The sequence below is a fragment of the Carassius gibelio genome, chromosome B9 (assembly GCF_023724105.1).
Source record: "Carassius gibelio isolate Cgi1373 ecotype wild population from Czech Republic chromosome B9, carGib1.2-hapl.c, whole genome shotgun sequence".
Lineage (NCBI taxonomy): Eukaryota > Metazoa > Chordata > Actinopteri > Cypriniformes > Cyprinidae > Carassius > Carassius gibelio.
In genome coordinates, this window is record NC_068404.1 from 6,577,083 (window position 1) to 6,593,664 (window position 16,582).

A 16,582-nucleotide genomic window follows, 5' to 3' on the forward strand; every position below is an offset into this window, starting at 1 on the left:
TAAGGCTTTTTGATTGTTTAAGATCAGGTTCACCCTTGAGAACAGATCAAGCTATCCCTATAGAAGTATTTATGATCATTCTTAACATTCATCATTTTATTATTATTATTATTATTATTATTTAAAAAGACTTGTTTTTCTTTGGAAGATCAAGCAATTTTAAGGTTAATATTGACTCCATGTTGACTTTAATCTAGGAGCATTTAGTTAAGCACCATGGTTAGGTCAAGTGTATTTGATTCAGTTAAGACTTAAGTATAAGAGGTGATGAAGGACCCATCAGACAGCGGTCTATGGGTAACGCCACTAAGCAGCGGTGCATGAGAACAGTATGGTGAGAGCCAGTGGACAATAATTGGGTAAGACCCAGCTGCAGCACACAGAGTCTTGCCCAAGCATACAATGATGCCTTCACACACCACAGACGACAGCCAAGACACAGATCACAGCATGCAGAGCACAACTACTCTGATTACACACAGCTGAATTAAGACAAATGATTGTGTTTGCTTATTAATCAGGGGTCATACAGCGCTTTAATTAGATAAAAGACACTCTCTCTCGTCTGCTCTCTCTATAATGAAATGAAAATCTTAACTTACTATCTTGGAAATAAAGCTTTATGTCTTTAAATCTGTAGTGTAAATAGTCAGTTATTTCTTTGAATAAATTCAGATTTCAGAATGAGCACTTCGTTTGTTATATATGTTGAGGTCGTATCCGATTGATGTTTATCATATTCATGATATTTGCTTCTGTGATGAATGTAGGTTTTTAATAAGTAGCATTAGGGGAAATTTAAAATATTACAAAAAAATAATAATAACCGTTTACACGCCTAGGGTGTTTGCACTGTAATAATGTACAGAAATACTTCAGATTTATAAACGCTGACTTGTTAGGTGATGTTTTCTCATTAAAATCATACAATTTCCTATTAATTCAATAGAACGTTTAAGCACACTAGGGATGACGTCATGATCAATCCAGGTCTATATTATAGATCAGTGGATATGACCAAAAACCTCACTGTATATGAGTTTAATCACAATATGAGTTTAATTCACTGTAATTATATTTCATATAGTTATTTTTGTTTTAAACAAGTTCTTTCCGATAGATAAAAAAATTTATATTATAGGAATGCCATAATTCTTGTCACTAGTATCAATATCACAAAAAAAACAACAACTAATACTAGTCTAAATAAATAAAAAAAAATTTAAAAACTGTAGACAAATAAACAGTCAGCAAATAAGAAACTAAGTACCAGCAATAGGACAAAACATGAAAACCTACAGTAGAACAAATAAGAAATGCTACGTACATTGTATAAAGTAATCAAATGTATAAAAATACTGCATATTCTTCACTGTCAATTAAATATGTATTTCATTGTATTAAAGTTACAAAAGTGATTTAGTCAAGAGCAGTGAGGGATTTTCTTATTGCGATTAATTGCTAAAACGGTATTATCACGGTATTGAAATTGAATCATAATACAGTATACCAGGTTTAATAACTTTTATCTTATAACAAAAATTACTACGCAATAAAGCAATATAGAAAAATATATAAAGTTAACAGTTTTACTATAGAACTATAAAGACCAATCGGTACCACTTTACAAAAAGACCTCCTTAGTTAACCATTAAGATTCACAAGTTAATCATCTTTGTTAAAAAATACAAGTCTTAGTTCATGTTTGCTCATTAAAAAACACAGCTGCAACTTTCGATTTTAACAACATGCTATTAAATATTGGAATACCTAAAATTAATGAATGTTCAGAATAATTTTTCATTGGCAGTTTATGTTAACTAATGAATTAACTAATGTTAACTAATGAAGCCTTAATGTAAAGTGTGAACGAACAATAAAGAATCAAAAATACTTAAAAACAATATCTAGGGCATGTTGTAGTCCAGATTAAATTGAAAAAGTATTTGGTGCTGTGTTGAACCACACAGCTAATCCACAAATCTGAATGGTTATTTAAAATTATTTAACTATGTTTTAGAATGAAGAATAGCTGCTTTATTTATGGGGTTTCCAGGATAAGGGCTGTATTTTCTGCAGTTTAGCGCCATCTGCTGTCAGAGAGTGAATGTGCTTTCATTCAGAGTCTCTCATGTGTTCCTCCATGTGCTTCTCATGCATGCTTATTTACATCAGAGCGCACACTCTTTCAAGCAGCATACAGAAGTGTTGTGCATTTTGACCAGTTGATGGGAAAATTATTCTTAAAATGCATTTCAAATTCTGAATAATTTGTAATATACAATTATTCACGGTATTTAGAAGTGCCCACGATAACAATTTCATGCATATTCATTACCGTGATATATATCATTGCAGAATACCAGCACATGTCCACATCGGACTGCTGTCACTCTAAGAGCTGCCCAGATCCAATATAACGTTACACATGTTTTCTTTCACAGCTGTTTCAATGGCTTTAAATCACTAGTTTTGAAACGGCAATGCTTAAAAATGTGTGCAAACTATATGTAGCACAGCAACATCACGTGAGTATTGCTATAGAAACAATAGTCAAAATTATCTAGCAGTTGACAAATTTAGACTGGTTCTACTGGTATATCACCCACCCCCTAGAACATGGTATGAAAAAAGATGAAATTGAATCATATAAACAAAGGTGTGGCTGTAACTTAATTCATCACTTTTTTTTCTTTTTATTTACATCTCTCCAGGATCTTTACTCTCACCTTTGTTGTTGATGCCGTAGTCGAAGCCCTGAGCTCCCGAGCTGTCCATGCCCCTGTTAAACGCCTGGACTGAGAACGGGCTGGGAGGAGGGGTCTGGGCTCCATGCTCCAAAATCGCTTGCTCTGTCCCAGAGAGAAACAAAAAGCATTAATCATCATCAACAACCAATAGCCAGCTGAATTTCAACTTGTGGTTTAAGCATGCATTTCATTACTGGTTTCCAATTTAAAGAAACAGTTAACCTAAAATTAGAATTGTACATTAGACATGTTGCTTTGGCAACTAACTGAAATACATTTAAGTACGTGTGTTAGCGTTACCTTCCTCGTGACGCAGGTACTGGTTTCCCCCTCTGTCTCGGGCCAGAGACCAGGCCTCCCCATCATCGCTCTCACAGAACTCCACCACACTGTTCTTATCCAGCTGAACCCAGGTGCCCTCTGGGTTAATCACCTGATACAGACACAGCTTTATTTACCTCCTCTCTCTCCAACACACACCACCACCACACACACACACACACAACATCAATCCAAAAGAGCATGACTGATCAGCAAGAAAAACTCAGCGGAGGCTCTAAAATGACGTGGAAACAAACCTATGATGTACCATTAAATTCTCAGGATTTATTAATTGAAACCAGTTAAAATGAAGACACTGTTGTATATCTGACGTGAGAAGAATAGCAGTATTTGTGTAAGTGGGGAGGCTCAGAGACAGCGAGTTTAGGAGAGCATCTGAGGACAGCATGACACACCACACCCTCTACTGAGAGAAGAAAGAGGCAAAGTCCATGTTCACACATGGAGACCGTTCAAATGCCATTAAACACAGGTGTTTACCAAGATTGTGCACCATTCAGAATTCCCATTCAATTCCTGACTTTGAATCGAGACAAAATCAGATGCAGAATTGTCATTTGAATTGAAGAAAGTACAATTATAATGAAATAAAATTCAAAGAAAATGTATCTAAATTTAATCTGTTTTTCTACATTGTCTTTTCTACAATATCTTCATTGTTACCTATAGAAAGTATAGCACGACAATTATAATACTCCATCAAATAAAAATATATAATGTAATAATAATTTGACAATTACTCAAAGTAATGATGTAATTATTTGTGTTCTGTTTCACAACTAAAATGTGCATGTCTGAATTTCTTTTTTGAAGTTGCTCTTCCTATCATTCCAATTCAAAATCCAGTTCCATCTCATATGGGTCAGAACTAAATCAATTCAAATTCACAATCCCAAATCGAAAGGGAACCTATTCTGAATTTTGCTCAACCCAGGTGTTTACAGAGTGGAAATTATTATTTTACTTTTTTTTTTTTAATTCCCAAGCTTCATCTGTCATTATTGTTAATAGGTAATTAGGATCATTCATTAATTGTTGCATCACACAGAGCATGCCAGATTACACTGTACTGTCACTGTGCAAAAGCTGAAGCCATGCTGGGTGATTCTTGAGAGGGGTTTTAATAATGTGCACAGAACAACAACACACCCACACCAGAGCCATAGCATGTATGGCCTTTATCAAAAGACGCTACACAAAAGGTTCTCTAATTGTCTAAAGAAAAATGAAGAATTTGTGTTACAGAAACTGCAGAACTAGCAAGAAATCTGTCTAATTAGTCATTTATTGGCAGCCACAGTAACACAGTTGGGAGTCCATACCTCGCCTACCGCCTTGACTTTGTTCCCCAGAACTAACATTCCAATGGGGATACCTCTAAGGTTTGGGCAGCTTCTGATGTTGTGACCCGAAGGTCCGGTCTTCACTACCTTATAAAGACCCGGTCCGCCACCCTGGCCTGTGCCCAGGTCACCAACATTGGCATCCTGGGAAGGGTGGCCACTGGTCTCCTTTCCATAATCATCCAAATTTGACCTGCCCTCCTGCAAAACCAAAAAACACTGGTTAATTTTATAAATGAGTTGTGCATTATAAAATGTATGCTTTCAAAATATTCAATCTATTTTTTATTTTTATTTATTAAAAGACAATAAGACTTCATTTTAATGGAGTTAATATTATTTTCAACAAAGAGAGATTATGATTAAGGGACAATTGCATAAACTTGACATTCCTTTCCACTAAAAATAAAACAATATAAAAAATTGAAAATGCATTTCATAGAAGCAGTAAACTTGCTAACTTGTGTTTCTAAATACAAAGAAAACAATCTTTACAAACATCAACTTATCATAACTGTGACTTGTAACTAATTGTAGGTTGTGAAATTAAGATCGTTATAACAAACATAACAGATGTCAAGTTCTGAGGACTAATACTATTTAGACATGCTGTTCATAAACTGACAAAAATCATTTTGCCTTTGTGTGAGGGAAAACAAAAACATGCATCCACATATTCTGTTTTAAGAAGTCTTTCACCTAATAATATAAATTCTGTCATTATTATTATTATTATGCATGATGTTGTTATATGTACCATGGAACACAAAAGGAGAATTTTGAAGAATCTTTTCCATATATGGTTGGACTTCTTTAACACCATCATCGAACTTATCCTCATAAATTGTTTTTCTGAGCTTAACAGATGTGGTCAATACTAACGGTCATCAAAAATGTGTAAAAATGTATTTACCTTTTGTGTTTCATGGAATTAAATAGCATACGATTAAAAAAAAAGGACAATAATGACAATTTTTTATTTGTGGGTGAACTGTTCCTTTAAATCAGGGATCCTCAAATCTGGACCAAAAGATCCACTTTCCTGTAGAGTTTAGCTCTAACCCTAATCAAACACACCTGAGCATGCTAATCAGCGCTAATCAATGTCTTAGGGATCATTAGAAAATCATAGGCAGGTGACTTTCGTCAGGGTTGGAGCTAAACCCTGAAGCCCATTGGAGGAAGATTTGAGGAACCCTGCTTTAAATCCTCATGCAACTGAATTTCAATTGTGGACTAAGACATGAAAACACAAAAAGATTTTCCCAAGATTAACATAAATGTAATGTAATGACAATTAGGTTCTTATAACACACTCAAAACGTGTTACTGGAATCTTTGTGCATACAAGGAAAAGATGGCAAAATATATTTGTTTCACTCACACAATTAAACATGCAACTCTGATGATTCTCCAGCACTACGTGTAAAAATCACAATCTGAAACGTCTTGAAATCATGAGAAACACTGGTGAAAAGCAAAGCAGCAGCCAAGCTACACACACCTCATCTCACAACTCACCTGAGGAAAACAAGTTAAGGTCGTCCAAGACAAAAAGTCGATATCCCTGACTCCTTGGCTAGTGCTAAAGATATTCTGAGCAACAGATTACAAGCAAGTCAAAACACGATGGGGAATTCCCTTCAATTAGAAACGCAGATGGCATGGTTAAGTCTTTTTTTGGAAGAGATGGATTTGTTGTGGTGACGGTTTCTTTGTGTATTTGAATTCTTTGGAAATGAGACAGTACAAGAACTTGAAGGTCTAGGAAACGAAACGATCCTAAAACTAGAATTCTGTGTGAATTTCAATCACATCGAAATACGGCAAATGAAAAATAAACCACATAAGAAATACGAAGATTCATAATCTTCCAAAAAAGATTGGTGGTGTGTCATGCTGTTCATACTGGGAGCCTTGATGATATTTTCACATCCAGATGTAATTATGCTCTCAGAATCACTCGCTTTCAGGCCAGGTTTGGACAACGGCTTGTTTCATGGCAGAACCTCATTTAAAAAAGTTGTGGGACCCCGACAGCTAATTTAGTTTAAGAAATAGAAACGGATCAATCACCTTGAAAAGGCTGCACAGAAATTTTTAATAGCAAATTAATCTTTACAATTTCAGATTGGTTATGTGAAGAGATTCACAGCTCATGTCATGACCAGGAAACAGCAAAGCTCTGTCCACTGATGCCCGTTACCACACAAGAGCTATTTTTCACACCACATATAATGAGTAACAACACAGTAGGGCTGCACAATTAATCGAAGAGATCATGATTATAGCTGCCACAATAAACTAAGGCCGGGCATACACTGTGCGATTTTCATCCGATTTTGAGCCGAATTCTGACTCGTGCGACTCTTTTTTAGGTCGGGCCGATTTTCAGCATTTTCGTGCGTCGTTTGTCGTGCAGTGTTCATGCAGTGTACAAGAGGAAACGAGAGGCGATTAAACTCTCCTGACCGGCAGTCGGTTGGTCGGATGGATTTCTGACATGTCAGAAATTTTGGTAGCCTCTCATGAGGTATCGCACTATTGAAGCAGGGCTACGAACCGATTTTCGGCGTTTCCCTCACTGCGCGTGCGCGAAACCATAATCGAAACCATGGTGATACGGCGTGTAGTGTGGACTGAAGTGATGGAGGGAAAATTTGTGGAGTTATGACAAAGAAAAATAAAAAAAGGAGGGAAGAAAACGCCTGCTTACCTCCAGTTCGTTCACGTTGCAAAATGGATAAACCATATTGGCCACGGCCTCCGAGCCACCGTCTAGACATGCCTACGCCTTTTTTTTTTTTTGGACGTTTCAGCACACAGAATTGCGCATATCACCAAAGCAGTGCGTTTATCCCAGGAAAGCATGTTTATTCAGAAACCGCCACAAACATCTGGGTTCTGGGGGATCATACATGTTGATTTCGGTTGATTCCTCACGTATAGTGTGAGCAGTCAAATCGCAACTCGACGATCGGACCGTACAGTGAGCGCATAAAAATCGTGAGCTTTGGCTTTACATCGCATGCAATCTACTCGTATAGTGTGGGTTGGTACCTTGCCGAAATCGCACAGTGTATGCCCGCCTTAATCCTGAAGTATCGATTACAGCATTTCCTTTAGGTGTATTCCTGTCAACTTGTTTGAGCATTGGATTCGGTTTTGTGTTTTATTTCTGTTACATTAAAAAAGCCTTCTAAGAAACATGACCTGACATTACAAGAAAATGCTGTAGAAGCAAATCGAAACAATGCAGATAGTGTAGATCTTAACATGAGTGATATGCCAAACCTAGAACACTGGAATACACTAAACAACATCTGCACAGGATTCTGATTTAATGCTAGTTGGAGAAAGTCAAAGTCAGTCTGCAGAATGTGGGATGCACTAATTGGGCTATTTTAGTTTTTTGCTTCAGAATCTGGCCCTGTTTTCATCTGGTATTAAGATACATTTTGGTCAATTCGGATCACAACTAGAGGGAGACAGACATTCCCATTCACACTTGGTGTTTTAATTAATCTCTTTTGTTCATTTTCAACCACTTTCCAGATTACTTTAAAGGGAGGGTCAAAGGTTGGGTGTAAGAATGGGCTTTTTCCTATCTATCGATCTAAAACTGCGGAAAAGCTTGCACGCTTTACATATAAACATACAATGAAAAACAATGTGGAGAGCAACGGCTTTCCTTTCTGCTCTGATAGCTGCAAAACTACGCTGAACAATGTTGGTTTGTGTTTTAATCCAGAATGGTAAGAGATGTGCTTTTTATTATTTTTTTCTGACTAATATATCTGCACATAGACGGATCGGTTGATAGACGCAGATTTCAAACGCTCCCGTGTGCTTCTATGTAAATGCTCCGTGAAGAGTGAGAAGCGATGATCATTGTAGCCAATCACAGTCATATCTGTTGAGCGCAAGAACACATTGGCCAATCAGCAATGTTTAAGAATCCGCTCAACAGCGCTCCAATGTTAGCGGGAGATGGACATTTTTAAAATGAAAAAATTAGGTACTTTTGACAACCCTAGCTTGTAAACAACAAATCATTCACTTGCACATAATTGAGAATTAAAATATCAGTCAGCTGATGACATAGTTAACAAGTTTGCGAATTATTTTGAATAAAAAAAGGAAAAGCTAAATAGAAAAGCAATACTTCTGTCATACAGCGCTATTGTGGCTGCGATGTGTCGTGTGTCAATTATGACAAACATTAAGGTAATATTTTCTAATATGTTCTAAAACAAACATTTATTTTGTGATTAATCAAATTGAAAGCCTTGGTCATGTGTCTCCTATCAAAGAGGTGCACTTTTGTTGACACAGTTTTTCTCTGTAACTGTTTACAAAGTTGACAAGTGTATGATGCCCAGTGCTTCAAAATCTGCTAAGTATATTCCAGTCTTTATAATAAACAAGGTGTCATGCCATTTAATGTGAACACAAATGCAAACCGACATTCGAACATTGTCATAATCGTGCAGCCCTACACAGTGTGCATGAGTTAGTGACTTTCAACCAGAGGTTAATAAGACAAAGGACTGGCAACATGCACCCACCCATAACACTCTTCATCCTGGTCTCCGAGTAATCGTGCCCAAACGCAACTACGCTGTAGCACTAACACATGCAGACACATTTAGTTGGTCTTTGTAAGTATTTGACAAAGCATGCTTGTACACATTTGGGAGTGGGTCATTAGATGCCCATGATTCACTGTAAAAGAGCCAAACTGAAGTATATCGAATTATCACCCTAAATATGCTGCCAGTTACAAATCCCGTTCCCAAATGAGAAAAATGTAGGGGGCTTGGGCTAATCTACGAAGGGGGAGGCCTTTTACTTACGTCGACAGGGACGAGGAGGCTTCGGCCCAGATGCTGGTTAAAAGAGAGGCACCAGGCTTCAATGTACCCATTCATGTTGGGAACATACTTCTTTACAGTCTCATCATTCAGTCTGAGCCAGACACCATCATCATTGTGGATCTATGGGAAACAAGCAACAGAGCGGAGCCATGCCCTCCTGTAACTGCTAACACGCCTCTCGCACGAGCCTCTGAGGCTGCAGAGCCAATCGCGTTAATGCGCAGCACCAACCAATTGGATTTACAGTGGAAGTGCAGTGGAGGGGAAAATGAGATGCGTCATCTACAGAATTTGTATATGCATGTAAATGCTGTTAGTGGTTATCAGCAAGGAACAACAGACCCTTTCACGTGACTCGAGTTCAAGCTTCAATCATGCTCAGCTCGAGAGTCATGCGCTACTTCGAGCATTTAAAAAGCACTGCAGTGCAATCAAAAGGGTAACTTCTGCCAGTTAGCAAGACAGTATGAAGTTTATACTACCACTCAAAAATTTGGACATGAAAAAAAAAAAAAAAAAAAAAAAAATTATATATATATATATATATATATATATATATATTTATTTTCTTAATTTCCATTCCAACAAATCCATTAAAAAAAAAAGTTATTTTATTTTTGAAAAGCAATCAATCTGCAAAAAAAAAAATCTGCATTAAACATTGATCTAAATTTGGCAATATAATATTTAAATAATTATTAGATAAAAAAAAACCTTCAAAAGTCTGTGGGCAGTAAGATTCATTGAATTACTTAAGAAATCAAAGTAAGAAATTAATACTTTAATTCAGCAAAAATGTATCAAATAGACCAATAATTATTTATAAATGTTACAAAAGACTTCCAAGAAATGCTGAAGAATCCTGGAAAAACATACAACAGTTTCCCCTAAAATATTAAGCAGCATCTGAACTGTTTTCAATAATGATAAAAATGTTGAAAGTGTTTCTTGAGCACCAAATCAGCAAATAAGGATAATTTCTGAAAGATCATGTGACACTAAAGACTGGAGTAATGATGCTGAAAATTCAGCTTTGATCACAGGAATAAATTCAATTTCTAAATATGTTAAAAAGTATATTAAAACAATTATAAAATAGTGAAGTTATTTTTAATTGTAAAACTTTTTTTTAGATGCAGATACTTCTATAAACATACTTATTTTATTGACAAAACTTCTAAACAGTAGTGTCTAAATATTAAAATGACAGATATGAATTGATAAAATTATGCAATTAATAAGATGCATATACAAAGTGTTTCATAAAATAAAATAAAAAAAGAAAATCAGTTAAATATGTCCAAACTTTTGACTGCAGGGTGTTTTTGTCATAAATAGTTTGGCCTGTCATGCAAAAGTCATGCAGTTTTTCCAATTAGATGTGCTTTGAAAGGTCAAGAGGAAATGATTGAGGCAAGTTTCTAGGTAAGGCTGTAGCTGATGCTTTTCTCCGTTCAATGCACCTGCCAGTCATGTGAAAGGGCCTTCAGAGCAACCGACAGCATTGTGGATGTGAGATTGGGTCTAATAGGAGCTATGAGTGATAGGCATGCAGCAATGGGCTTTTTAGCAATTGGCAGGAATAGATAGTTCCTATTTGAGATTTAACTACAGCCTCAAAGTCTCCCGCATGTGAATGAAGCAAAGGATAGGCAAATAAACGCTGGTGACCAAATCAAAAGTCAAACTGAAAGCTTAGAGAGAAGCAGAATTTGTTTTAAAAGCCTTTTGTTTTAAAACAGAGCATTAATAAACCATCCATAGTTATGTTCACCAATAAAAGAAAGAGAAAACAGAAAAAGGACTTGAATTCAGAACAGTTTGGCCCTAGTCTAGAGCGGTTTACCTCGTCAATGAATGTGATGGTGCCATTGACTTGGACTATGCCTATCTGTTCGCTCTGCAGAGAGGGGTGACTACGCACACGCAGCCCTGCGCTGTCCTTGGCCACGAATTTGCGCACCTGAGAGAAGCAGAGGGGGAGAGACAGTGAGACAGATGAGAAGATGGCAGGAAGCTGCAGTCAGAGAGGAAGGCTTCACAGCACAGAGATCACAGAACCGTACATCCTGTCAGACGAAAGAAACGTCCGATCCGATGAGAGACATTCGGTAGCAAAGAGCAGGAAAGACATTTGATTTTGTGCAGTTGTGTTGCTTGTTTCCCAGTTCAATGCGCAGTAAAGAAATACACAGTGGAAAAAAACAAACAGGAACACTATTTGCACTCGTATATATAAAGAGCATCTAGCCCACCACATTAACTTTCAACTATATAAACAAAAACGGATATGTGCACAATTATAAATAATTATAATTATAATTAAATTATAAATAAGAAATGGATGCTAGGTGTAAGCTACGTGTAAAATTACTAAATCTTTATAATAATTAAATAATAAATAATGGAAATTGAGATGGACTTGCACATATTACATGTCGAGCCACTGGATGTCAACTTCCAGAATCAGACATGTACATACATCTTTTTCAGCGGAAAACATTTTTGATCATCACTTCCAGAGAAAAAGTTGAGTCCAGTTGTGCACATTTAGACTACCACTGAAATGTTTGGGATCATCATTAATGAATCCTTTTATACAGAAAAAGATGCATTAAAAGTGACAATAAAAGAAGAAAAAAAGGATGTTAAAGAGGTCACATGATGCAATTAAAATTTGTCCTTTCTCTTTAGAGTGTTACAAGCTCTTGGTGCATGATAGGGGTGTCGCGATATATGTGATATTCAAAGCAACAATTATCAATATCGTGTTAATTTAGTGTGTGACGTATACCGGTATTAGCGATAACCACAACATTTAAAACACCACATGTAAAGACTCCAGCGGCAGTACCTGGTTGAGCTCCCAGGTGGCAGTATAGTGCCGTAACGCTGACATCTGAGACACAAAAAGACGACGCAGCTGGTCCGAGGAGAGCCGTGTTCATCGGAGTAAGTTGCCATTATTTTACTAGTCACAGAATGGAAAACTTTTTATATTAACCTGATGATAGCGGTTTCCTGTGTGTTAAACATAGAAGTAAACAGTGATTATTTTAATAAGTACCGCATTTTCTTTACTCGTCTTATTTTTGTATTTGCAATTAATACGGCCTGAGCGTAGTAACACTTTATTTCTTTGTTCAAATATATTAACAGTTACACAATTAAATCTGATCTTGAGATGAGATATCACATTTCTACATTAACCCTCTGAGGTCTAAGGGTATTTTTGGGGCCTGGAGAAGTTTCGCCATGCCCTGACATTTTTTCAGTTGTTTATAAACATCTAAACGGCTAAATTCTAATATAACTGTAATATACATTATATTAGTTCAAGTTAATTTCAGCATTTACTTATGCATTATTAAAATCACAAGTTGTGTTTGTAAACATTAATTCATTAAAACTGTGAACTAACAGGAACGACTATTTTTATTAACATTAACAAAGATGAATAAATTGTGTAATAAATTTATTTTCCTTTATTCATTCATGTTAGTTAATACATCAATGTTAATAAATGACATCTTATTGTAAAGTGTTACCATTAATATTTATTCATCATACTGTTGAACTTGACAGTATTTTCTCACGTTATTTCATAGGAGCTTAAAAAAAGATGGAAAAAGCCAGTCTTGTGGCCTGTGTTTATCAGTAACCATATGTTCAACAAATAAAGTAAAAAATAATTTGACTGATATCCGCCCCCCAAGGTTTCTATAGATATCATGATGTATCGTTATTGTGAATTCTAATGGCCACAATAACCGTGATATGTAAAATCTAATATCGCGACAGCCCTAGTGCATGAAGATCTGTAAAGTTGCAAAGGCTAAAATCTCAAACTCAAAGAGATATTCTTTATAAAACTTAAGACTTGTCCATGCCCTCCTAAAACGCTCCATTTAAACACGCCCCCACATCTACGTCTCTATGTGGGAAGATTTGCATGATGCCGCCCCAATGTTCATGCAAAGACAGACTTATTTTGCCGCCGCTGTCATATTGTGGAGATGCTGTTTGTTTCATTGTAAAGTGAAACTACTTTAAAATCACAACTAGAAATCAGTGGTTAAGTTGTATTTACAACACTGTTCCAGAACAGTTCAATCCAAATATTCAGATGTGTGCAGCACATTTTACGGAGGACTGGGACAGTTTCCTGTGAGAGTAACCTTCAATACGGAGTCTGTTTCTATGAAGTGGAGTAGTTTTAACTTTGCAAGGACAGTCTGATGCTTCTGAATCATAGTCTGTAAGTACGTTTTCATATTTAAAGAATTTGCCAATGATGATTCAAACGTGAGTTTTAAGCAGTGTAGAGTAGAGCTTGTTGTTTGTCGTTTCTCTGATAACATATGCAGACATGGTTTTATGTTTACGCAGCGCAATATGCAATGCAACGCAAGTCATTATAATCAATAATTATGTCCCCAATGGATGCAACAAATGCCTCGTTTATATTGGGTTTTATTGTTTTTGTCTTGTTGCGCCAGGACACAGCATCACAGTATGGTAATGGGCATCGACAGCTTGAGGTATTTAGCCAATCACAAAGCACTGGAAAGCTGGCCAATCAGAGCACACCTAGCTTTTCAGAACGACCAGCATTGTAATAAAACAGTGTTTTAGAAGGCGAGGCACATAAAATAATGTGTTTTTCGAACATTTAACCACATAAACACATTGCATTACACCAAATACACAAAATAATGTTCTTTTTAGCAGCATCATTTGACCCCTTTAATATAAGATTTATATTTCAAATAAATGCTGTTCTTTTAAACATTCATCAAAAAGCAGGGGGAAATGTGTTAAGGTTTTCACAAAAAAATATTAAGCAGAACAACTGTTTTCAACATTGTTTCTTGAGCAGCAAATCAACATATCCGAATGATTTCTGAAGGATCATGTGACACTGAAGACTGGAGTAATGATACTGAAAATCAGCTTGCATCATAGGGATAAATCATTTTGAAAATATATTACCAATCCCAAACTTTTGAATGTGGTATAAATTAAATGGCTGAAGTGGTCAGATTTGGGGAATTTGGGAACTCACCTTGCAAGGCTGAGGTTCAGCTTTAGGTTTGACCATCTGTGTGCCAGGAGGGATCATTCCTTTGGGTGGATCTTTGACCTCCACCTCTAGACCAGCATCTGAAAAAAACATTATTCTAGTCAGCAAACCCATTTCATGAGCTCTGTAGTATCAGTTATATTACCAGAGTTACTACAATGGTTAAAAACAAAAACAAAACATGATCCACTTTAGACACCCTCTAAACACAAAGCTCTAATATGAATATGAAGAAATCCTGAAAAGCATTCACCAATCTCAATGCCATCGATGGTCACATGAATGGTGTACAGCCCAACAGCACCAGGGGTCCAGTTAGCACTGTAGGTGCCGTCGGTGTTTGCCCGGATAAGCATGTTCTCACTGGGTCTGAATAAAAAAAGTGAACACACTGAAGATGAAACCTGTTCTTAAATTTGAATTTGTCTGCAATTTATGTATGACAGGTAGAAAAATAGTCTTTGAACCTCTTTGGTGTCGGTGAGGCAAAGCGAAGCTCTTCAAAGGAGTAATTTTCATATGCCTGCATTAAAAAAAAAAGTTGTATGTAGATGTAGAAAATGTAGAAAAGTTGACATTTAATGAAAATTCACCCTATATATTATGTAAATGCATGTTTTTGATCTTATATTGAATGATTCTTCCGAGAATTAACTGCATCTAATGAACAAACAATGGATAGAATCAAATATCTGCCCGACATTTTTGTCCTTAATCCATTTCACGTAGTAGTACATCAAAACTCTTATTGTGATTTTAAATGCATACTTTAAAAAAATCACTACGTTTGTTTGTAGGACTGCACAATTTGGCCAAAAAAATCTTACTGTTAATTTCACCATGAAAAATAAAAAATAGAGAAAAACTGATATTTAAACAATCCTACTATTACTACTAATAATTTGATTGTACTCCACATTGCAACTGTAAAATTACAATAACAATCTTAATGGCTGGCTTAATTTAATAATTTTCAAATGTTAAATTAGTGAACATTTATTTGATGGAAAACCCCAGAGGGCCCTTAAAAGTTCTCTTTTGTTGTTGCTTCTCATTACAGGTTTGGAAAATGGTTAAAATGTGAAAATTTTAATAAAATTAAACTGCAGCCTTTGAAATTTATTAATGGCACTAAGCCATATCACAATTTCAGAACTATATTAATTAATTGCGCAGCCCCAGTCCAAATAATTTTTGCAGCTATGCAGCTACTGTATTCATCAAGTCAGGAGATGAGGGGAACCTTCATCATGGTGATGGCGATGTATCTGGCCTCTTTGATGATCATGGGCTCATATGTCGCCTCCAGTTTGGGCGGTGGATGGCCACCGTATGTGAGGTCAGAGCCTGATGTGGAATTAGAGGAGCTGCCTGGCAAACGCTGCAGTTTCTTCATGTTCTCCTGCTGGATGGACTTCTTCTGAGAGACAGGAACAGCCTTGACTTCAACCTACAACACAGAGCAGAGGCAGTTAGATGTATGCTGGTTTCATAACATACCTTTTGATACCAGAAAGATGTTAACCTTCATGTTTGGCACATGCACAACATCTCCATATTGGTCTTTGGTCTGCACCACAACAGTAGTGGGCCAGCCACAGCGGATGTCGTCTTTGTTCAGGATGAGCGAGGTCTTCTGAGGGTCTGCGTAGGAGTCTGGCTGAAGCCACCTGGGATGGCAGAATGGTAAAGATGCTAGAATGAGGGCCAGGTATTGAAGAATGTATAGATGGTACATAATAGATTCTTCATGAATAAAGGGATCTGAAAAATGTTGGATGGAGACCTGGCGAGCCGTCCGCCGCTGGAGTTCTGCACACAGGTGATGAAGTCCTCTAGGAAGGAGTGTTCGTTAGTCTGCAGGTGCAGTGGCAGGTTGCCCTCCAGCGCCTCTAGGATTGTGGGAGAGTGAGTGAGGGCCAGTCCCTTCCCCAGGAGCCCTGAGTGGGCTTTACAAACCTGTTTGACACAAGCACATGATTACAGCTCAGTCTGATGATGGTACTGTGCTCATAAACACCAAAACTTGTTCTAATTCAGTACCTGGAGTGAGGCCTCCTCTAAAATCTCCAAATCCTCCTCCAGTTCATTTCCTGTAAAATGGTACATAATCCACATAATCAGATGAAAAAGACACAAAGTGCATGCTTATGAATTTATCAGTGGCACCAATAAAGGAAATATTAA

At 36.7% G+C, this 16,582-nt stretch overlaps 1 protein-coding gene across 17 annotated transcripts in view; it reads right to left on the reverse strand.

The window, feature by feature from the left end:
• The window catches only part of LOC127965571 (E3 ubiquitin-protein ligase MYCBP2), a 98,884-nt gene that overhangs the window by 19,911 nt on the left and 62,391 nt on the right, over nucleotides 1-16,582 (reverse strand). For 9 of the 17 annotated variants that reach the window (XM_052566402.1, XM_052566396.1, XM_052566401.1 and 6 more), the window contains 13 exons: nucleotides 16,439-16,488; nucleotides 16,182-16,354; nucleotides 15,921-16,065; nucleotides 15,639-15,845; nucleotides 14,863-14,918; nucleotides 14,649-14,764; nucleotides 14,378-14,475; nucleotides 11,159-11,275; nucleotides 9,292-9,432; nucleotides 5,957-6,031; nucleotides 4,415-4,636; nucleotides 3,051-3,183; nucleotides 2,730-2,852 (listed from right to left, as the gene is read on the reverse strand). In XM_052566402.1, the coding sequence (XP_052422362.1) occupies nucleotides 2,730-2,852; nucleotides 3,051-3,183; nucleotides 4,415-4,636; nucleotides 5,957-6,031; nucleotides 9,292-9,432; nucleotides 11,159-11,275; nucleotides 14,378-14,475; nucleotides 14,649-14,764; nucleotides 14,863-14,918; nucleotides 15,639-15,845; nucleotides 15,921-16,065; nucleotides 16,182-16,354; nucleotides 16,439-16,488 (1,656 nt within the window). The remainder of the gene's footprint in view (nucleotides 1-2,729; nucleotides 2,853-3,050; nucleotides 3,184-4,414; nucleotides 4,637-5,956; nucleotides 6,032-9,291; nucleotides 9,433-11,158; nucleotides 11,276-14,377; nucleotides 14,476-14,648; nucleotides 14,765-14,862; nucleotides 14,919-15,638; nucleotides 15,846-15,920; nucleotides 16,066-16,181; nucleotides 16,355-16,438; nucleotides 16,489-16,582) is intronic. The other 8 variants (XM_052566397.1, XM_052566409.1, XM_052566407.1 and 5 more) reach the window with 6 other exon arrangements.